Source organism: Staurois parvus, unplaced genomic scaffold (genome assembly GCF_062004578.1).
Source record: "Staurois parvus isolate SC_StPar_1 unplaced genomic scaffold, SC_StPar_1.0 ptg000636l, whole genome shotgun sequence".
NCBI lineage: Eukaryota > Metazoa > Chordata > Amphibia > Anura > Ranidae > Staurois > Staurois parvus.
The window spans coordinates 8,772,882-8,796,369 of NW_028318432.1; the positions used below are offsets into that span (position 1 = coordinate 8,772,882).

General features: G+C 41.0%; 1 protein-coding gene across 1 annotated transcript in view; it reads left to right on the forward strand.

Annotated features, from left to right (window-relative positions):
- Positions 1-23,488, forward strand: part of GPR158 (G protein-coupled receptor 158) — a 318,874-nt gene that overhangs the window by 183,783 nt on the left and 111,603 nt on the right. Inside the window, exon 5 of the mRNA XM_089693782.1 lies at positions 21,171-21,239. Coding sequence (XP_089549908.1) covers positions 21,171-21,239 — 69 coding nt within the window. The remainder of the gene's footprint in view (positions 1-21,170; positions 21,240-23,488) is intronic.

Below are 23,488 nucleotides of genomic sequence, written 5' to 3' on the forward strand. Positions count from 1 at the left end.
GAAGACTGAGGGCATCTTGTGGCCAAAAAGAAGTACTGCAGATTCTTAGATTGTTAGAATCTAAGAATCACAGCTTAAGCTGCTTTTTTACATCTTTAAACCTGCTAGGGAACAATTTTAATTTGAAACTATAATTTGGGCTTTTATTGTACATTTGACTTTTTATTCTACAGATCTGTTTTGTGTCTTAGAAAGCTTCTATCGGTCAGTCTAAGCACAACAGTAAAACAACTTCTATGAATTCAGTTTAATGATACATCCCTTTAATTTAGACATCCCTGAGATTTCTCACAAAAAGTAATACCACCTTTCATTTTTGACTGTGGAAATACCTTGCATTATTACCATTTCAAGTGTTTGTTCAGATTACAGGCCTAGTTTAATTTATAATGTATCTCTAATATTACTCTGAGGCATCTGTCGCGTTTGCACTTTGTTAATGTAGTTGGAGAATTCAATCCACATTATATGAGATCTCACCCATTATGTAAATGTTATAGACTTTAAATGGCATTCTTAAACAGACAAAATCATTAAGAATAGCATAGCAAGAGAAGGAAACCAAGCAGGATTTCCCAAATTAGGAATGAAGCAGATTGCCTCCATCCAAGTGAAACACACTGTTCTCAGTTTCTTTTTCCTCGCTTAGATTTTTCTATGTAATATATATGATACACAACATTGTCTGGAAGATATGTACATGCAGGGGCGGACTGACAACTCATGGGGCCCCCGGGCAATAGGGGATCATGGGGCCCCTGTGTCCTTGCCCAAACTCAAAAAAGCCTATGAAAAAGGTACCAGGGGCATCTCATGGGGCCCCCTATTGACCCCGGGCCCTCGGGCAGTGCCCGAGTTTCCAAATGGTCAGTCCGCCCCTGTGTACATGTCATCAATATCAGCTTTAAACCAATGGCTAAAACCATCCCCTGCAATGTTCTACTTTCTGCTGCCTTGCTTCCCAAAGCCTAAACCAAATGTCTTGTGTTGACCATAGAGAAACCTTTTGTGGCGCCTCTCCAAGATGCAACTGAGAGAAGATCATCCTGCTGACATAAGGAAAGAAGGAAGCAGCATAACAAAGTGATTTCAGCAATTCCGGTATAGTGGAGGGATGGACACCACTCAAGACTGACCCTGGAAGTCAGATGAATAGGATGGCCTCAGCCTCCTGCCATGTCCTCTGATCCCTTTCGCCTCCCAGTGGGCAGGACGAGACACGTCAGAGGGTGTGGCTGGAGCAGCGACTGAGGCCACCCTAATACATTTGACTCGTCTTGAGCGGCATCTGTCCCTTCACTATACCCCATGTCTTGTCTTGATGAGATCTAGCAATTCTGAAACAACTGTATACAAGATGGATAAATGGTTCTATAGTCAAGGTTATATCTGTACTGTAAATTTATAAACAATTTATATAAACAATATAAACAGTTTCAGATCAACAACTGGACACTGTTTTTTTGTTCTCTACTTTTGCTTCTCTTCATTCCCCCTTTCCCTCCTATAATCTTTTTTTCTTTTTTCCTTTTTTATATTTTTTTCTTTTTATAATAGCCACAAAAACTCAGTATGCACACATGGTGACAGATTACCTCTCCTTAGTCTTCACCGCAGCTGACAATGGCCCTACGTGACCAATAATGGAACCTGTCCTTTCCTGTCCTGTTGTAGCCATTGGGACATGCTGTAGGAGGCCCTTGACGGCCGTAGCCTTGCTTTATGGGCGATGGTCCATTTAGCACCTAAAGCTTGGTCATTTATTTTGGGCGGTCTTGTTTATAGAACATTGTTCTTACACTTGGATGTTTTAACTGATGTCAGTTGTTGTCTGTCAGTTTTGTGAAGGTTCCGTTTTTATTGTACCTGTGTCATGCCACTAAATAAAGAATTAAAAAAAAAAAAAAAAAACAACAATTGGACACTGTAGCAGAAAAAAATATTTTTCTCTACTCATTATCCTTAAAGAGATTAAAGCCAAATTTAATAAAAAATATTCTTATACTAGATCTTACATGTTCTTGGTATTCTTTTTCAATTTTCTGCTATGTTTTTGCTTCAATAACTCTGCCCTAGACGACTTCAGGAATATGGGTGCTTTCTGTCTCTCACTCTCTTTGGAGATCCTGCCAATCCTGGCACATGTCTGTTGGGTTCTATTTCTCCTCCCACACAGCCACAGAGTACTTCTCTTCACTAATTAATGCTGCCTATCCCCAGGCTCCCTCCAGCTCTTTCTTCTTGGTCACAATCTGACTCCTCTCCCCCCTATGAGCTCAGTTGGCGGGGCTTACTCAAAGGCCACATATGTGGTCAAATTTGTTCCTTCTTTTTCTCTCCTCTCCCTGTGGTCTGACAATCGCAGCAAGAGAAATGACCAGTGGCACAGCAGTGAGGATGCCAGCAGTCAGGATGATGTAAGGAAATACATCCAGGTCTTAATAAGAGTACTGTATATATGAAAATACCAATTTTATTTATATTATATATTAAAAAACACAATTTAGTAATACATAAGAAAAATAATACGTATAGTGTATATTTAAAAACCTACAGTATGAGGTATAATAATCCATCTTCATTGTAAATCCAACATATATTGTTTTGTATCCATTTGGTTCTAGTACCCAGATGCCAGTACCTGCCAAGTAGTCCATGCAGTTTCATTGAGACATACTAGCTCACCCAATATTTTCCAGATATCATTCAAAACATTATATTGTATACGTGATATAAAAAAACTGATAAAAACTATTCTCAATTAACTACAAACAAACAAAAAAAATTGGCAAGAGATACACACTAATGGTTTGGTAGGTGAAGTATTCAATAAAGAAAGTTGTCCATTCTGAAAAAAACATTAAAATCTTTCTAAGGCAACAAAAGAAGGCCAGTGCCACTCCCAGCTTGTCATTTACTACTACAAACAGGAACACATTAAAGCATGTCTTTGGGGATATGTTGCCCCCCCCCCCATTCTACTCCTGCTGTTTTGCGACCCTGCAAGGCAGTAGAGCAAGCCACCACTGCAGTCCAGGCCCCGCTGCTGAGTGGTCTAGTTGCCAATTCTTCTTGTGACATCAGCAGTTCACTACTAAAGCCCTCAGGACCTCACCAATGGGCAACTAATTGGAAGTGACCTCATAAATGACAAGCAGTTATCCAAATGTTCTGATTCAGTATTCCAGAAGAGCAGAGAGGACCATGTGACCATGGACTCGGGTAACTATAAGGTTATGTGTGTATTTTTTTTTTTGGTACTGGCGGATTAGCTAGAGGGGGTGGAGTGAGCTAAAATTTATTGGGATGGGTTCCTGGCCAGAGATTGGCTTTAATAAAAGCTACTGTACATTTTATATAAGCAGGGCTTTTTTCTCAGAGAATAGGTGCAGGAACCCACCCTCCCCAGTCAACTCCCCAACCCGTGACCTGTGCAGAACATCCACAACTTCTCCACAGCTGTCAATCTGCATAATCGGCCCCTTCTGACCTCTGCAGCTCTCTCACCTCTTATGGGTTTCATTAGAGAGATGCAGCCACCTCCATTCTCTTAGGCAGACTGTGAAGGTCCACCTAGCACCCCGTCTGGGTGCTTCCATCAGAGAACTGCTTCCTCGCCTCTGGGACACAGGACCAAGGTATTATAGCTGGGCATTGCACCCAAGAACTAGACAACAGTAGCTTAGGTGCAACAAGGAACTCAACTTTCATGAAAATTCACACAGAATTTATACTATACAAAATCAGATAAGAGCTTGTTCACATGATCCTAAACAATGAAACCTGTAAACAGCAAAATCATCAGTACATCTGATGAACAGCTAATATTTAACAGTGATCTAATCAAACAGTAATCTAATTAACAGATAGCAGCTATCAGCTAGAAGTGATCTAATTAACACAGTAGGCTAATCAACAGCCAGGCACCCAAACCAGCCAGGAGGCCATCCCAGACAGCCTGGCAAAAGCCCACACTCCTGGATTTACAAAGAACATTACACATGCTGTCTTTCATGTGTTTGCCTCTCACTTGTATAATCTGTCCACTAGAAGTGTCATCATAAGACAAAACTCATACAATATTCCAACAGTCTGAAAAAGTGGAATTAATTTATCTTCATAGATTTCTTGAGGGAGATTGATGATAAATATTTCTGTCCCAGTCTGCAGGAGGGCCACCAAATTTCCTCTAACCATTAACCTGTACAAGATCAATACTACACCTTTCCATCTACTCTAGAAAGGGAAGTTTTTTTGTCTTTATTCAGAGAATGAATCCAAGCCTCGCTTTCCGTGTTCATCACGTTATTATCCATTATCACAGTCCAGTCCGCTCTCTCCATGTAATGAGAGGCTGAACTCTTTTCTATGCTCAGAGCAGGAGAAGCAGACTAAATTCCCAGTCTTTTCCATGGGCAATGATCAGTGGTTTAGAAGGCTAGCTCCTACTCCCCTCCAAAAGCCCCTGTCCCTGTTGGGTCTGTCACACAGAACAGGGTTTTTTCTTTCTCTACTACACAGATCTGACAGGCAACAGGCAGGATAGAAGCTGCCTCTGGAATCCCCCCATAAATGCCAAAAGTTGCCCTGCCCATAGAGAGCTTGGTCATAGAGCCTCTGTGACCAAGCCCCCTGTGGGCGGGGTGAAACGCATCAGAAGGGTGTGGCTGGAGTGACGGCTGAGGCCATCTATCACACATAGCATTGTTTTCAGACTCCTGGGGATTGGTTTGAGCGGCGTTCACCCCCACATACTACACTAAATCTCTAGAGTAACTTGGGACGCTGCTCTCTCTTTCTTTCTCTGCCGTGATTATCATTCACATACAGCCTCAAGTGATGCCACAAGCTCTTCAGTAGTTGCGGCTGTGACGGACACGGGATCACTGCCACCAATATGCGATGATCCCACGATCGCTGTCACCAATATGTGACGACCGCGGCATCAGATCCCAGCCCTTCTCACTAAACTCATGACCGAAGGACTAGCCAATTTAAAACCGCGATGTCATGTGCGTAATGCCACACCCAGCTGCACCCTGCACAATGATTTTCCAGCTAATTGGACAACAATCTATGAACCGGCAGCCTGAGCGATTGTTACTGGGTCAGGTTAATTACGCAATTAACCCTTCACACTGCCACCACCTCCTTTTTGTACAGAGAAAGAGGAAACTTGGCTATACCAGCAATAACACTATAATGATTGAGATAAGCATCTGCCTAACATGGTCACCGCAGGCTGGTTATACAGAGGGTTAAACAAACACAGTAGCGCTCTTTTTAGAGGCAGGAATTCGCAAATTGCAATTAAGAGCTATAGAAACAGTTCAACAGTTTCAAAAGGAAAGATTTATTACTGAAAGTCAAAAAGGGGTGCAATAAAAATATTTACAGAGAAAAGATGTAACCAATATATATATAAATATACAGAGAACAACAGCACAGCAAAGAGATAACAGAGAGAGGTTAAAGGGTTAAAGTACTTGCCAAAGTCCTGGGTTAGCAGATCAAGAGCGAAAGGGTACGGGTCTCCCCAGGTGGTATTGATGTTAAATGGGAGAATTCTTCAACTTAGCTCTCTTAGGCCTGACAGTCCATTTTGTCGTTCCCTAGCAGGGGGTGTCTCTGAAGTCAAGGACCAATGCCCCGTTTAGGGAGGGATCGTCGGGCGGAGGCCTAAACTATAGCCAAAATCTCTTATAACTCATATTTTGCTCATAACTTTTCCTATGCACAAGTGACATTCCACCCGCGCGTAGATTATTATGCAGCTGCCTCTGAGGAGCGGGTAGATATGAAATATGAAATACATATTTGAAAGGTTCACGAGATCTACTTTTCTGCTTTCCTATGTATTCCAGTCAGGGAGTGTGACCTACCAAACTGTTTGTCTCCTCGTGGCCAATCTGAAGATATGCCTGGTTTTTATGTAAGTCTCTCATACTCCATGATATGAGACATAGGGGAAAAATGGATTTTTAAAAAGGTTATCTGGTTTCCTTCTTCTCTGGAATGCCTTGAACTCCTGGGAAGGTTGCGTTATCTTTTTACGAGGTGCTAAATTGCACAGCTCTGGTAGACAACCCGGCATTTCGCTCAGAAATGTTTTATAGCTCTGGGGTTCCCTGCTGTGCTCTGGCCTGGACACTTTTTAACACACAGGCCATATGTCAATGTGTATGAACAGAGAGCAAGGGGGGGAGAATGAGGGGACAAAATGGAGATTTCTTAACAAAATGGAGGCGGTGTCCTTCACTGTGTGCACGCTTGTTACAGCGGCATCTGAACTCAGTCCCAGGACACCCATCAAACAGATGTAGGGCACGTGCCCTGGATGCCTACACTAACATACAGAGGCCGGTTGAGGAAGTGAGTGGTATAGGAAACTTCCTCTACCAGCTTCTCTGTTAAATGACAGGCTAGAGAGGAGAGGGCTGCTGGAGGTGGATGCAACCACAGTTATCAATAGACCTATGCTTCTTTTAATACAAATTTAAGCTGCCTTTATGGTAAATTTAAGTGGTTATAAACCCTTACATATACCCATTGAAGTGACTGGCCTCAGGTGAGACACAGAGATGAAATAAATCCTCCTACATAAGTTGTCCCTGTTCATCCACAGTCCTCTCATCTCTACAGCCTCCAAATGCACACATTTTTCACAGCATTTCCAAACTCCAGAAGGCAGGGGGTGGGGACCTGATGTCACAAACGGCACATCATAGAGCTAGGAGCTGAGTGTAATCTGGGACCTAAGTGGAGAAAATGGACACACCCCCTTCTACGCAACCTCAGCTGAGGCTATCAATCCCTTTCTGTGTGCTGGATAGGGGGTAGGGCTGTTCCACGGGATTCTGGGGTGTTGACATAACCTGTAACTCATGCAGATAGCAGAGGAAGGAGAGAGCAGATAGGAACCACACTAGGTGCTTTGGACTGAGGCAAATATACTCTGTAGAGGGATATGTTTTGCTATTTTTTTTTCATTGACCTTTATCACTATTAGAACTTACTGTCTTACACACCAGTCCACTTTGTAAATGGCACAATTAGTGCTACAATAGATGGTAGCAAATCATGGTGTTGATTTTAAACACATTTGCAAGTCATATTACCCCATTGAAGTCCCTTTCCCTCTACTGAACACAATGGTGAATTATTTAGACCTTGTTTAATACATAGCTGTTACTCATCTGGTGTAGCACAGTGAGCTGATTATATTAAAAAAGGTTTTTCTGACCTTCTGTTCCATGGAATATGTCACTGCGCCACAGCAGTGTGAATGCACAGAATTAACAGAAAGCAATTAAGAAGAATGGCTGGCATCTTTTCATATTATCCCAGGGTGAATAATTACGCACACCAACCCTAATGCTGTAATTCTTGTCCAAATTTGATGAGCTGTGCATACATCATTTCCTACCTTGTAAGGTTGTCTGCCTGTTCTAACCTTTTTTCTTTCCTTTTTTTTCACTACATTATTAATGTAGAGGCTGTTGCTTTTTCATTACTGTGGTTGGGCATAGTTAATAGGAAGTTATGATAGTTTTTCAGTGGGTGCTCATTTTGAATTTTTATGATAAAGGTTACTAACTTTATAAACTCTAAAGTCTTTACAGCCGAACTAAACCGTATCTGAGCACCACAAACTGAAAATGCTATATAATTCATTCTTGACATCCAAAGCAAACACATCCATCCATCCATGCTTCATTTTATTGGGAAATCACATTGAAAAACATGCCCTAGCATTTTCTAGCCTTGGCCATCTTGAGTAAGGGCAGATGATTTATGTAGCATTTACTTCTTGGAATCCCTCTGCATAGCTCCCAATTGTCCATGGTTTCGAGGGACTGTCTCTGATTTGCAACAAAGTCCATCTGTCCCTCTTTCCTCCTCATTGTCCTTCATTTTGGTCTAATCTATATAGTTCTATATAAAATGCTTTTTTTATTTTTCATAAACTGTTTTCCAGTGCTAAACCTTTAATCCAATTTCTAAATTGCTGCATTTGTAAATTTCAAAATCCAGTATAAAGGAATTGTAGTGGTAAAAAAGCACTTGTGGGTTTAAATAATAACTTTTTATATAATATTCCTTTGAGGGGGTGTGGCAGAGGGCATGTTCTACGCCAATATTGTTTGCTAACAGGTGGCCTTGTTCCCATCTCAAAAAGTTGGGAGGTATGCCTCTGCCCTTAGCTCAGGCGTGCGGACAGGAGGGTGTACAGGAGAAAGCCCTCCTCTCCTGAAGACTTCTGGGATGTATGACATCATGTTGTCCTAATTCCTAATTATTTACTAATGCTGGCAGCATAAGGATTAAAATTAGTTAAAGTGTTACTAAACCCACAACAGAAAAATCAGTCTGTATATGCCGTAAAGCATGCTTGTTATACTCACTGTGGAACCTAAGGGGTTAATCCTCCGCAATATGTAAAAAAGCTGTTTGATCCTGACTTCCCTGATCCTCCCCTTCTTCTACTGTCCCCAATCCATCTCCTAATAAAACATAGCCTTGGGGGCAAGCTGCACATGCTCAGTTTGGTGTGCATTGCTAGAGAGGTTTCTTTTTTCCTTGGGAGAGTGCATGTGATCAGCACAGAGTCAATCAGCACTGTCCAGACAGAAGTCAGGGGTTCTGCATCCTCCTAGAGCAGAATGAAAACTCCCCCTACAAGCTTTAACCAGTGCTCGGCTGGACACTGATGGAAGTCACAAGATCTGCTAATGAGAAAAGGTATTTAGTAGTGTATATTTACTAAAATAATTGCATTTCCATATTCTGTGTACTGTGGGAGAGCAGATAGAGTGTATACAGGGTCTTGGGTTTAGTAACACTTTAATGTTGGCTGAGAGAGTTTAGTTCCGCTTTAACATGTTATTGTAATTTTGAAAATAATTTTCAATGATTTATTAATAAATATGTAGCCTTCATATACTATTACATTACCAGGCGATCCCTCCATAAATGTCCATGTTCAAACGCTTCCTGTTATGGGGTGACAACGCTCTGTCCCTTCTCTTAATTGCTCTTTTACATTGTCATACTGTTACACAAGCTTCTGGTGGAGGCTCTAAGTGGCCATACTAGAGCTAATTGCTTTAGCATGTTGTATCATTGTCACCATCAGGAAACAAATCCTGAGAAATGATAAACAACCATCGTTGGAGCACATAAAGGCTGGAAGAGGCTGAAAAGAGACTACAGAAGATCAGCAGTGCTAAGCTGCAACAAAGGGCAGAGAAGCGTATTTTTGATTTTGTTTTATTGAGTAATTTCTCATTGTTTTTGTTCCTCTAACTTTCTATCCCTGGGACAGGAAGTAAGAGTAGATCTTCCCAATAGCGAAAGAATGGTAAGAGGCAAAAGAAAGGTGAAAGAAAACAAAGGTGCTGTTCTCCTTTAAATTGTACTTAGCCTTGTTCCCCACGTCTCATGTGCCCCACTACTGCCCCATCCTTATGAGCAATGACCTTACTCACCAGTAGTGACAAGTGGGACGGGGAAGGACTAAGCAGGACTTAGGAACTGAAAATACTATTTGCAAAATAGGAGTCCCATGGGATTTGGAGCTAATCTACAAAGTGTGCATGCGGATACTGTAGATGCCGTCTATACATGTCTGGAAATTTAGGCCCCCCCCCCCACAACCACCAGCCAGGGACGTGGGAAAGAAGCCCTTGTCCCCACCAACATATCGACAAGGTGCTTTGGGGTGGGGGGGCCTGGTATGGACCAGGAGGGGGGGAACGCTCGCTCATGTTCCCCCTTTCCTGGCCTGCCAGGCTGCATGCTTGGATAAGAGTCTGGTATGGATCTAGGGGGGGACCCCACACGTTTATTTTGTTTTTGGTGTGGGGTCCCCTTTAAAGTTCATACTAGACCCATAGGGCCTGGTAAGGATTTGGGGGGGAACAAACCATTTGTTTGTTTCCCCCTAATTTTTCATTGCAATTCTTTTTTTTGCATTTGGGAACCTGCTGACCGCTTATGAGTCATTGGTTGGTAAGGACAGCTTCCTCAACAACCAGCTATTGTTAAAGACGTCGGTGGCCGCCGGCTCCAAAACTTTGCATCTGAACCATATCTGGAAATCGCAGCTGTACCACTGAACAGCTGCTTTGGAAATTCACAGTGAAAACATACCGTAAATTCACAGCGGACATGTGTCAACCTAGCCTTAGGCATATTAGGCAGCTGCGGGGCCCCTGTTAGCGCGGTGCCTTAGGCGACTGCCTAATTTGCCAAGTTAAAGAGCCACCTCTGTTAGAGCTTGCTTCACATGGTTGCAAGTCTCTAAACCAGCAACCACAGGATCATTGCAGCACTGTCCTAAAGTGCACCTGCATTCTTTGGGCCACTGTTTCATCTGTTTCATAGAGCTACCAGCTATACTTAGTCAATCACAGCATACATGTATCAAAACACAGTAATCAGATCCATTATTTTTACAGTTTTTGCTGCTGTGTACAAATATAATAAAATTATATCATTAATGTATAACTAAAGGCAAAACTTAGTTTTAGATAGAGTGGCGATGGATTAGAACACCTGTCGGGAGTTCCACCCTCTCTGTTTGTCCTGTTTACCATTATCATCAAAAGTGAAAGTAAAAGAAACCCCAAATTATGTGTTGTCTGAAGAAAAGTGACAGAGGGAAAATTTTCTAATGGGGACACTAGTTCTGGAGACCTGGGGGTCCCTAAGGAATTCCCTTAATTTGTAGGGATTTTCTCTCACTTCCTGTTTTGGCTATGGGACAGGAAATGAAGGTAAATCCCCCCAATAAGACACAGATGGCAAACAAAATCACCTAAAAAGGCTTACAACCCTCCCTTACTCTAGCCAAAATGAAGAAAACTAAGTTTTACCTGTAGTTATACTTTACGTTTAGTAATTGTTTAAGGAGACAAAGCTTGTACTTTGGCTGAAAGGAGTCAAAATGCCCTCTCTTAAAGCAATACTTGGGGCAAAAAATCCTTTACATGTTCTTGTTGCTGATTTCCTACCTTCACTGAACATGTCATCCATCTTCTGGTTCACTCAGTAGTTGTTCTGAAATAGCCTATTCATTTTCAAACCAAACCATTAATTCTCTTTGGTTTTCTGTTTGTAAGACTAGTGGCTGCTATGTCTCCTATTCCCCCAGCCACTGGTCTTGGCACATCCCTTCTGTAGTTCTTTCTCCAGGAAGCAGTGATGTAATTCAACCCCACTTGCAGTGGTGGGTGGACCAATACTCCCAGACACATTCAACAAGTACAGGCCTAGTGTATCCGCCCACATTCACTACAATGAATGATGGGAACTGTAGTTTCCTTTTACTACATAGAGAGAGGAGAGCATATAATGTAATCCCCGCTGTTACACCTCCTCTTTGGCAGAGCAGAGGCTGTTTTCTTTTGATAACAGAATGAGGTCATGAAAATTCAATTAGACTTTTCTCCTAAATGGTAAGGATTTTCAAAATGTTATTAATTGTTTAATGTTTTATGTTGGGGGGGTGTACTAATGGATGATTTTTTTGCCTATCCTAGAGTTCTTCTTTAAACCATTGCAAATATCTTCTGTTGACACAGGGTCAAAAAATGAATGATTCGCATGGCTTGGCCAATTGTCCAAAAATGAGCAATACACTCTTCGTTTTGAATGTATGATGGACATGAGACACGCAGTCAGCATCAGTTTTAAGAAGACTCTACTTTGTTTGACTTTTGTTAAGTGGAGCTTTTTGGTTCCTCTTAGTTTGCCATTACTTGTCTGGTTTTTACTGTCTTGTTGGCCCTCAAGGTCTAATCTATAAAATACATGGTTTCCATACACTGCAATTATATTGTTTAACAAACCCAAGACAGCTGTATGCAGGTTAAAATAAATAGCTCTACACTACAAGCAGAGGTGTATTTACCACAAGGCAAACAAGGCATTTGCCTAGGGTGGCATTTTTCAGGGGGGCAGCAGCATTTTTCAGGTGGGCAGCGCTTCCCCCCGAAAGAAGGGATGGAAGAAGCGACACACGTAGCACGGGGACCAGGTGGAACCTGAGAGAGGTTGCAGGCTGCTTGATGGTGTATGCAGAGCCTGACTCTTGTTCCCGTTGATGTCTGGAGCTGTGAATGTAAGTGCCTTATCTCTTGCGGGGGTGGGGGGGAAGGGGTTGCCAGTGTATGGGGGGCTGGGGTGTTGTTGGTCAATGTCAGGCTCTCTTCGTGGGGGAGGGAGGTGTTGGTCGGTGTCAGGGTCTCTCCATGGGAGGGGGAGCCAATTTGTGTGTTGCCTAGGGCAGCATGAAACCTAAATACACCACTGACTACAAGGCAGTGAAGCAGTAGTTCTGTATGTACAGTAGGCTCAGGTAGAAAAAGGAATGTCTTTGCATTGCTCCATTTGCTATTCTAAAAAACTATTAAACCTCTTATTGTTTGAAATAGTGATGGATATTTGATGTGCATGTGCTTTCTGATTTAAGAAGGCTCTGAAATGCTTCGACGAGCCATAACATGATAACCACCCAACAGAACCTGTCAAGGCATGGATTCCATTAGACCCCTGAAGATATGCTGCGGCAGCTGGGACCAAACCATCATAAGTAGCAGATCCTGTAAGTCTTGTAAGTTGCAAGGTGGTGCCTTCATGGATTGGACTTGTTTTCCCAGCACGTCCAACAGATGCTCAATTTATTGAGATCTGGAGAATCTGGAGGCCAAATCATCACTTCAAGCTCATGTGCTCCTCAAACCATTTTTGGATTCATCAGATCAGGTCACTTCTTTCATTGCCCCAGTGATCTAGTTCCTATGGTCAGATACCGATTTTAGGCTATTTTGGCTGTGGACAAGGATCAGTATGGGGACCTTGACCAGTCTGCGGCTACACAGCTCCTTATGCAACAAACTGCAATGCACTGTGTTTTCTGACACCTTTCTATCAGAACCAGCAATAATGTGTTCAGCAATTTGAGCTCCAGTATTTCTTTTATTGGATCAGACTATACAAGCCAGCCTTTTCTCCCCAAGTGCATCATTGAGCCTTGGCTGCCCATGATTATTTCGCCAATTCACCGTTTTTCCTTCTTTGCTCTACTTTTGATCCTGATCCTGATCACTGCAGAGAGGGAACATTCTACAATAGCTGCAGTTTTGGAGTTGCTCTGACACAGTCATCTAGCCATTACATTTTTTCCATTGCCAAAGTCACTCAAATCCTTACGCTTACCCATTTTGCTGCTTTCAACACATCAACATCAGGGACAACATGTTCACTTGCTGACTAATATATTCTACCCACTTTCAGGTGGCATTGTAACAAGATTTTCAACATTATTCACTTTACCTGTCAGTGCTCATATGACTAATCAGCGTAATTAAACAAAGAAAAATCAAAAAGACCTCCCTGCCTTTTTAGCCTTCTTTTTAAACTGTATTGTTTCTGTTGGTAGGTGTGCTTTAAAGGTCTACTTAACGGAAATTCTTGGTAACATGCTACTTAATATCCCAGATCATTTTATGGAAATGGGAGCATCTAGGCGAAAGTCATTTTCATATCTTTTCCTTCATGCTTGGTACAACACTTTGTACAGTAAAACAATGACAGAGAAAATAGTTATCAATGAAATGACCTCATTGAAGTCATGGAGCTGGCGTTAAGACTGCTGGCTCACTACAAGAATCTGAAGTTAGTCTCCATGGCAACACACAACGAAAAATGTATTGGTGAGATCAATGGATCCCTGATTTCTGTTTTCTTGAGGTTAGAAATACTGTGTCACTTTCAGATCTGCCTTTGTGAACAGAAATTCACAGCGTGATGCTGGAGATCAGACCACTGATATAATCCAATATGTACTTTGTGAACTGTTACTGCTGGTATTTAACAAGCCGGAGAATGGGGTATAGATGGCATCAAACAGAAACGACCAATCCAAAATCCTTTAATTAATTGTCAGTCACATTGTCCATCTTTTTGATGGACCGATAGTAAGGCACAATTTGCTTGTTTAGGGCTCATTTACACTTGCTTAATTTTTAACACACATTAAAATACCCACTGCTTCAGCATGTTTTTTTATGTGTTTTTGATGCTGCAGTGATGCTCTTTTGAGGCTTTAATGAAACTTGACAAATGGTCTGTGTGTGTTGATTTTGGATTTGTTTTAAAGGGGCCCAGGAGAACCCCAGTTCAGTAGTACCCCCACTCAACAGATCCCCAGCTCTTTATTACCCCTGTTCAGTAGGTCACCAGCTCATTGGTACCCTTGTTCAGCAGATTCCCAGCTTATTAGTACCCTTGTTCAGCAGATCCCCTGCTCAGTAGTAACCCCCAACTCTGCTGATCCTCTGGTTTGCTTATCCTCCTCTCTCTCTGATCCCTGTTCACCTCTATATTGCTCCCAAGCTGTGCATCACACGTGACATAGCTAGTTTCTCCTGCTCCTGTCCCCCAGCTCTGCTCATCGCTCAGTCCTCTTTTTCCGGTCCCGACTCATGGTGCACACTATGTGTGCCATCTGCTAGTTGCTCCACTCCAGTCTGGATCCCGCTCACCTTTCAGTTGCTCCTTGTTGCAAACCAGTTGTGATCTCTGCACTAGACACTTTCAGAATATATACACATGAACCAGACGTGACTGCTGATGATATCTTTCTGGTTCGCTTGTTGGTTTCCCAGTGCATCCTGGGATACCTCCAATACCTCCAAAACAAAGCAAAGCTAAAGCTTAATAAAAGCCTCTCAAAATCTGCAGGTGTTGTTAGCAAGCTTTGTCATAGACTTCTGTAGAGACTTTAGAGACGCATTGAAGTCACAAGAAAGTGACATGGGGTATAGTTTTTGAAGCAAAGCAAAGGCAATGTGTAAATGGACTGTAAGCTTACAATTTTATTTAGTAACAGGACTTTGATTGTTTTTTTGAGTGCTTCAAAAAAGCATGTCCAATGCCACATTTTGAAGCCCTTAGAGCTCCGTGGGCTTCAGGGCTTCCATATGACTCTATCAAGTAACCTTGCATTCTGACACCTAGTCATATCTGACTGTGGCTGTTTATAAAACAAAAAGCTCACTTTTAACACTCTAAACTAATTTTACAAAAACGAAACGGCAGAGGCAAACATACTTGAGGGTTACATACTGTAGTTAGTCTGGCTGAAAAAAGACAAAAGTCCTTCCAGTTCAACCATTAAACAACAAAAAAAAAGTTATAATCCTATGCCCACAGTTGATCCAGAGGAAGGCAAACAACCCAGCAAAGCACGATCCAATTTACTCCTGCAGGGAAAAAAGTTCCTTTCTGATCCCCCGAGAGGCAATCGGATATTCCCTGGATCAACTTTACCTATAAATGTTAGTATCCAGTTATATTCTGTGTATCTAGGAAAGAATCCAGGCCTTTTTTAAAGCAATCCACTGAGCTAGCCAGAACCAACTCTTGAGGGAGTCTATTCCACATTTTCACAGCTCTCACTGTGAATAAACCTTTCCGTGTTTGGAGATGAAATTTCTTTTCCTCCAGACGTAAAGAGTGCCCCCTTGTCCTCTGTGATGACCTCAGGATGAATAGCTCTATATGAGCCACTGATGTATTATACATGTTGATCATATCCCCCCTTATGTATTATACATGGAGATCATATCCCCCCTTAATCTGCTCTTCTCAAGAAAGAATAAATTCAGTTCCTCTAATCTTTCCTCATAGCTGATCTCCTCCATGCCTCTTATCAGTTTGGTTGCCTTTCTCTGTACTTTCTCCAGTTCCCCAATGTTCTTTTTTTGAATTGGTGCCCAAAACTGAACTGCATATTCCAGATGAGGTATAACTAATGATTTGTACAGGGGTAATATGATATCTCTCTCTCTGGAGTCTATACCTCTTTTAATACAAGAGGGTAATGTATTATTTGTGAAATATGGTGTGCAAGATGGAAATACATTGTAAACATTATTTAATTTGTATGACTCCAGGGTGTGTAGATGGAGAGGGCTTAAAATAGCATTAGATTAATACGATTGATAATGATCACTGACTGCATACTGCTTATCTCTCGGAAATATGTATTCTTGCTGTAGGTCAAAAATATATTTACTACAATCAGACATGTAATTTCTGTGTTTCTGCCTTAAAGGGGTTGGGATAGGCTTTTGCCATTTGTTATTGAAATAAAAAGTATTGCATAATAGCTAACAAGGTGTCATACATGCTAGAAAAAAATAAAACAAAGACATGAATCATACATGAAAGTATATGAATATACGAAAAGGGTTACAACCCCTGCCGGGCTATTTTATTGTCTGTGTATTATTAGTGACATTTCCCTTGACTTCATGTCTAAAAGATGCAATAGGAAGTGAGAGGAATTCCCTTGTTAGACAGTTGTTCCCAGTCTAAGTGTCTACATTGGAAGATTTCCCCTCGCCTTTTGTTCTGGGGAAAACTCTAAAGTTACGGATTTTCATTTTCTTTCTCAGTGACAATGGTCAGCACTACAAAAACTTGATGAAGAGTCTACCCTTTTCCAACACTATTCAAAACTAATGTAGCACCCCCCTTCTCTATCTGCTAGGTTGACTGTTTCCCCCTATCTGACTGGACATGTTCTAGATGATAGTGGGCTGGAAAAGTGAAATTGGCAGATAAATATTTACGCAGCCCTGGCCAATCCCTGGGGAGAGTTGCCCAGATGGTGTTAGGGAGTGGGTATAAATACTCGGAGCCGAGGTGTCTTGTCCCTGAGGAATATTTCACATCCTAATGGGGCTGTTTGCCCCCTAGTCAAGGGCGCCATGTGTTTGATATTCATTGAGGCCTCAGCTGGGCTATCTGGAGTGCCTAATTTGCTGGAGGTTGCTGGAGCTGACTGAGGGGCTTTTCGTCTGAGGATCTAGTCTGGTATCACTGGGAGAAAGTGTCTGGAAGATATCTGAAGGAGGCAACCAACTATCAAAGGACATTAGTGAGTACAGACTGGTGTGACAGATCCTAGAGACTGCATGCTGTTGCCACCCGTCTGGTGTTATAGAGTCAGCTGTGTTTAAAGAAGACATTGTGTCTGGTGTTCTGAAAAGCTCAGTCTATTTAATTCTCAGTGAAAGCACTTTGTTCAGATCTCTAAGAGGAACATTTGTATCCTCAAATTGCTACTATAAAGCTCAGTCCATCATCTACTTGTACAAAGACTTGGTCCATAGTTCTGAAGAAAGGAAGTTTAGTGTCCTCAGGTTGCTACAAAAAATTACTGGAGTATCCCACAGTTACCCTACTCCTATTCAAGTTCAAGTTCTACAAGAAAGCATCTGAAAAGCATACCCCTAGACTGCTCTTTGAGACTTTGACTGTGCCTGGCTGCAGAGCAATTCTGGGAAAAGACCTAAGGGTCCTTTGATATTGCAGACTCCAGGGGGTACCACTACAGTTAAAATGCCTATACAGTATTACCTAGATATACAGCATTGCCTAGAGATATACAGTATTTATGGCAATCCTCTGTAACAGTGGTTATCTTATTTACCCTTCAGTTTTCAATGGCCATATGCAAGCTTTGATCATCAGCTGTGCCAGTAAGGTCATGTAGGGTCTGATGAAGGGGTCCTGCGAGGCTCCAAAACAATGCTCTTGCTGTAACTATGTGATTGCTTATTAAAGCTTTGGCCCCATTTTGAAACAGTGTGCTGGTGACATTCTTCTCCTCTGACTTCTTTCTGTTCCAGCCGATGGTCGCTGCAGCCCCTGCTTATATACACAGCCACTTCGAAACATAGGAACATGTACATTGGAATCGTGCATTTTAGGTCAGATAGGGCTTCACAGACTCAAATGGAGCTTCAGAACACATCTACATTGACTTTGCTAAGTGAAAAAAACTGCCAAAAATGACATATCCAGCGCTGCAACTTTTTTGTTACTGCACAGGAATATTTGATTTTGCATATTTATATACCCCATCACTAAGGCAGGAGCTGGTGTAAAAAGTGCTAGGAGGCATTGCTTCAACTGGAACAGGGCAGCACCCATATTCAATAAAATATATTGATCCACAGCTCAAAAATCCCTATTTCCGAAGACTGCGAGACCTGTACTGAGTGTTTTAATCTTTCTGTCTACTAGATGTTATATTGTAGAGGACTATAGGGAAAACTACCACCAGGTGAGGTCAAAGCATGGACTGCCTGTTCTTAGAAAGGATTGGCAGATTTGGGTGTGAAGTGTGCAATATGCTTAGCTCTCCCAACTCCAGTGGTTATCCAAGTTGGATTGCAGTTTATAATGAGACTTCTCTTCTAGTTGGGGCAGGCAGCTTTCCTTCTAGATGGTAAAACAGCTTTCCTTCCTTCCATACTCTACACTTCGCAGCTGTGAGCTTCACTGTGCTTGACTGTCACCTACCACAGAGGAGCAAGTATGTTCAAATGGATGTTTGTCATGGACTAGCAATCCACCTGTGTGAACCAATCCAATTATTTGTGTCCTTTAGACCCCAAATCAGTTGACTAGCAATCAGGATGCAACTCATTTTGTTAGAGATAGTGTAGGTAATAATGGGGGAGGTTTCCTTCCCACCTGTGAGATCATTGCCTTAATACGGAAATATTATACTTACTTTTATGGGTATGCCATCATAAATAGGTGAAATATTTTTTTCTATCATTAAGAACAGGGTTTCTCAACCAGGGTTCCATGGAATTCTAGGGATCCTTCAGAGGTTGCTAGGGATTCTTTGAGCAATGAGCAATTTTTGTATCTCAGATAAGTAACCACTTACAATAACAATCTTTTTAGCTATCTGTAAGGGCGGAATTCATCCCAATGATCGCAAGTGTGAGGAGCACTCTTCCCATTGACCATCACACTAATGTATTTTGAGTTGTAGATATAGTGATTTTAGCAGGGTTTCCCTGAGACCATAACGTTATTTCAAGGGTTCCTCCATATTGAAAAGGCTGAGAAAAGCTGTTATAGAGGATGTGAAATCTCGACTATTTTGCCCCATGCCTTCTCTAAAAGAGTAAAAAGTGAATCCCTACTGTGCCCCACATACTGCTGACTTTTGGGTGGTACAGAGCCCACATTTCTGGTATGAGCACGTACTCCTGCACTGAGCTAGGTATGGGTATAGTGGAGATATTTTATTAAATGTTAGCCAGATGGTGAATATTTGCCTAGTGGAGCCAATTTTAGTCTCTCAGTTTAGTATTTGCTCTCACTCCTGGATACATATACGGTTGATAAGTGAACTACATGAAGAATTTCTGTTGTCCACAACAATATTGTTTATTTTTACAAATATATATTTTATACAGGGTGTTCCTATGATTCAGGATTCTCAGGGCACTAGGGGTTTTCCAATGAGATCACATCACAGCTGTTTCCTTTCAGAATATGTCTGTCAGATTAAAACGTGAAATGAAGCAATGTAAACATTTAGGCAGGGAAGGTAAGGTGGAGTCAATCCTCTGAATCATTCACCTGTGTGTGTGTACATTTCAGCTTGAGCTGTTGACCTCTGTATATGAGATAGGCTCTTTCAGGGAAGCAGATAAGAGTAGTTAGGAATAAACCTGAGAAGAAGACCATAACTATAGCTACTGTTTAAAAATGGGAATATTTCCATGTAATATTTTTTAGACACCTGACAAAAATATGGATTGTCCTCTATACGATCCTTTTAGGTTTTTGTAAAAAGAGACTATTTTGCAGAGAACAAAAAAACAGTTTCTTCACACACTTACCTATGTCTTTAAAAATAAGAACCTTATATTTTTCTGGTTAAACCCAGTTTTATATTATATTCTGAAAGATGAAGAATATTTTCATTACCTTCTGCATAGTGTGACCTTTAAGGTTATACATAATTTTACGGAAAGATGAATTGTTATGAAGTGATCAATCTTTATTTCTGCTGAGCTCTGTGTCATTGGCTTACGCTCTTTGTGCCGAGTTTCTGACCTATTAAGGAAGAGTCATTAGCAGGGTATTTCATCTATAAATACATGCTAAAATAACTGTGCACTAATATATTTTTTATTGTGCGGGAATGCCTCATGCTATCCAGCTCTGTCCCCACCTATTGAAAGTTGTGCATGCCTAGTAGTATTGCAATAGCATACCACAAACACATATCAGGAATATGTTGGGTGTAAGAACCAACCTGAATCTGTTATGTTCACCACAGTGGACACTTTATAAAGAAAATAAAAAGTAAAAAGTAAGCAATGTACATTTTAGAACTCAAATAGAAAACTGACACATAGGGGTTGATTTATTAAAGGCAATAGGCTGTTCACTTTGCATTGGAAGTTGTACTTTGTGAGAGAATTTTCCCCAGAGCTTAGTGAATGCGATGAAATTTCACTTTGCAAAGAATACCCAATCACATGCAAGGAAAATGGAGAAAAACAATTTCTTGTACATGATTGGATGATGGAAGTCAGAAGGGCTTTACCTTATTCTACACACTCTGGGGAAAATTCCCTTGCAATGTGCAACTTCTCTTGTAAAGTGAACAGCCTATTTGCCTTTAGTAAATCAACCTCATTCTCAGGCTTATTCAGTAAACAAGAGCAACACTCAATGAAATGTATAAAATACAGAAACTCATAACAACCAATAAGCTGTCAGCTCTTTACTCAATTGGAGTGATCTTGAATCTGAATTTCTCCTATAGGTTACTTAATTTTAAACATTCTCTTGTCTTACTAAATAAATTAATTTCCCTTATGCAATAATTAAACTAATAGAGGTGTTTTAGAAAAGTTGAGAAAAAAAATGAAACTATTTCCACTTAGAATGGTGGTGCGACCTAGTAATGGACAATCTCTGCCTGGTTGTACTTTTGCAAGCTATTCATGGTTCTTCGTGAAGTTCCTGCTCATATTTGTTGTGTATTGTAGTACGAGCATAATATTTTGTAAATGCACAATGTCTAAATAAAGAATTACAAAAAATAAAAAAGAATGGTGGCAGGAATATTTTGTAAAATCTTCCGCTCATTAACTTGTTATGCATATTATTTCTGGGTTAAAACATTTGCCTGTGATCACTCACATTCTTTTCCTAATATTGCTTATTTCCTTGTCAAAGATAATACTGTGGCCATTGAAAGAATCTGAATATATATTTTTTTTACAAATACTGTGACTATTGAAAGAATCTGAATATATATATATTTTTTACAGAGTGTTCGAGCATCTGGACTCATCCTTCTGGAAGCCATTTTGTTTGGATCACTTCTTCTCTACTTCCCAGTGAGTACTAAAATCCTATGATTTTGTGTTTTGGATAATGCTTGTTCTATGTAAAATTGCATAAATCAGTGTGAGGTCAATAAATACCTAGAGGTGACAACTCAGTTTTGGGGCCTGTGATTGGAAAGCTGTTGCAGATATGACTCTTTCCATTCAGCAACATGCCTGAGCCCTTCTTGCTTTACTCGAATATATAGTTCCATTAGGAAGAACATTTCATTAAATATTACACCAAAACCCAGTGACATAACTATTAATCCCAGTGTAATATATGAGAATAGTTGTTGCACATATGTTTGTATCAACAGGATGCTAACACCCTCACTCAACAAATACTCGTCATATACTGTATGTCTCAACTTATTTCAGAGTTCTTCAAACTTTAGCCTTGGCATTAGTTTTGTCATAGTGTCTACTACCATCCTACCAGTTTTACAGGATTGAAAAACAATCACATTTTATTCCATGAAGTCTTCGAGGTAATGATGTCTGACATCAATGTGCCTAGATGTGGCATTGATCTTTTTACTCTTTGCAAGCTTTGTACAACTGTTATTGTCCTCATATAAAGCTGTTGGCTGAGATCTTCAAGTAGCTGGTATAAGCAGCTGAGATGTATTAAGCTTGTGTAAAAGATAATGATACATTTTTTTTTACTGCACCAGGATACTGGCCTATTTGGAACAAGTAACCACTTATAGTTGTGCAAGTACTGGGATCACCTGCCCAATTTAAGTGTTCTTATCCTATGAGTTCCAGGTCACATTTGCAGATAATCTCAGATTAATATCTTGAGTCTGTCTTAGGTATTGCATGACTCATAAAAGCATTCCAGTGCCTTTGTTGTGTTTTTTTTACGAGACTGTCTTTCTGTTACTGTAATGCTGTCACATTTATGTGTATCTGCAGCAGTGTTTTGTACTTTGGCTGTAGCTGGGCCCATAACCTGTTGGAAAGCTTTTGTAGATATGACTCTTGCCATTTAAGGTATTGCTGAGCACATGGCTGAGCCCTTTTGGCGATGTTGGAAACAACAGGAAAACACAAGGCAGGAAACTATATCATAGCCATGTAGTTCCACTAGGAAGAACATAACACTGAACACAACAACCCCATCTAGTGGCAGAACTAATAATCACAGTGTAATATATGAGACTGGTTGTTGCACCTATGTCTGTATAAACAACATACTAAACTGTTTTATTTATTTATTACTCTAAATGATGTTTTGGCGGGCCTGGAATTGGATGGCCATTTTTAGTAGGGTATTACACCTAAAACACAAGTTGACTTAAACAGTGTAATCAGAAAAAAGTATGTTCTAGAGCAGGGGGTCTCAAAACTGTGGCCCTCCAGCTGTTGAAGTACTACAAGTCCCTTCATTTCTCTGCCTCTGGGAGTCATGTAAAGCCTCATGGGACTTGCAGTTGCTCAACACCTAGAGGGCCATAGATTGGAGACCCTTGTTCTAGAGAGAAGGGTTAGGATGTGTCCAAGACCAAAGGAACTACAACCCTGGTAGCAGACACTCGTGTAATGAAGAACTACTTGTTGACCGGTTATAAGATTTATAGCAGAAATAACCACTCTTAAAAAGCCATTGATCACATAGTTGTCTACTTTCCACAAAAAGTTTGCTGAAATTAGATTAAGGCGGTTTTTATATTCCCATTGCCACTGAGTCTTTGCTTATAGCTGCTTATGTTTCCTTAGACATTCCCTTAGACGTGTGCTCATGCGCTAGGCCTGGTGATAAGGAATAATACATCGTGCTAAATATAAGCTAGAGGCAGCCATTATTTACTGTTTCTGGGTTTCATATGTTTCAAAGAAAGTGCAAAGAGCACACAGGGCTAAAGCAAAGCCAACTCTAGAAGGGTCAGAATGTAAACTGAGGAGGTCACTACTACAATTTTAATATGTAATTAGGAGGCCAACGATGGAGACTGGGAGATCCTCAGTGTTTGTTGATAGTACATGTACCGTGTAATTAGTATTATTATTATTATTATTATACAGTATTTATAAAGCGCCAATAGTTCACTCAGCGCTGTACATTACAAAGGGGGACAGAACATGTGACAGAACAATACCAATACAATGCAAAACATGAGGGGATCGAGGGCCCTGCTCTTTCGAGCTTACAATCTAGAAGGGGTGGGATAGTGGTACAGGAGGAGATAGCTGTGGGGGATGGAGTGGTAGGAAGAGTGGAGGAGGTCAGCAAGTTAGCAAGGGGTGAGGTAGGC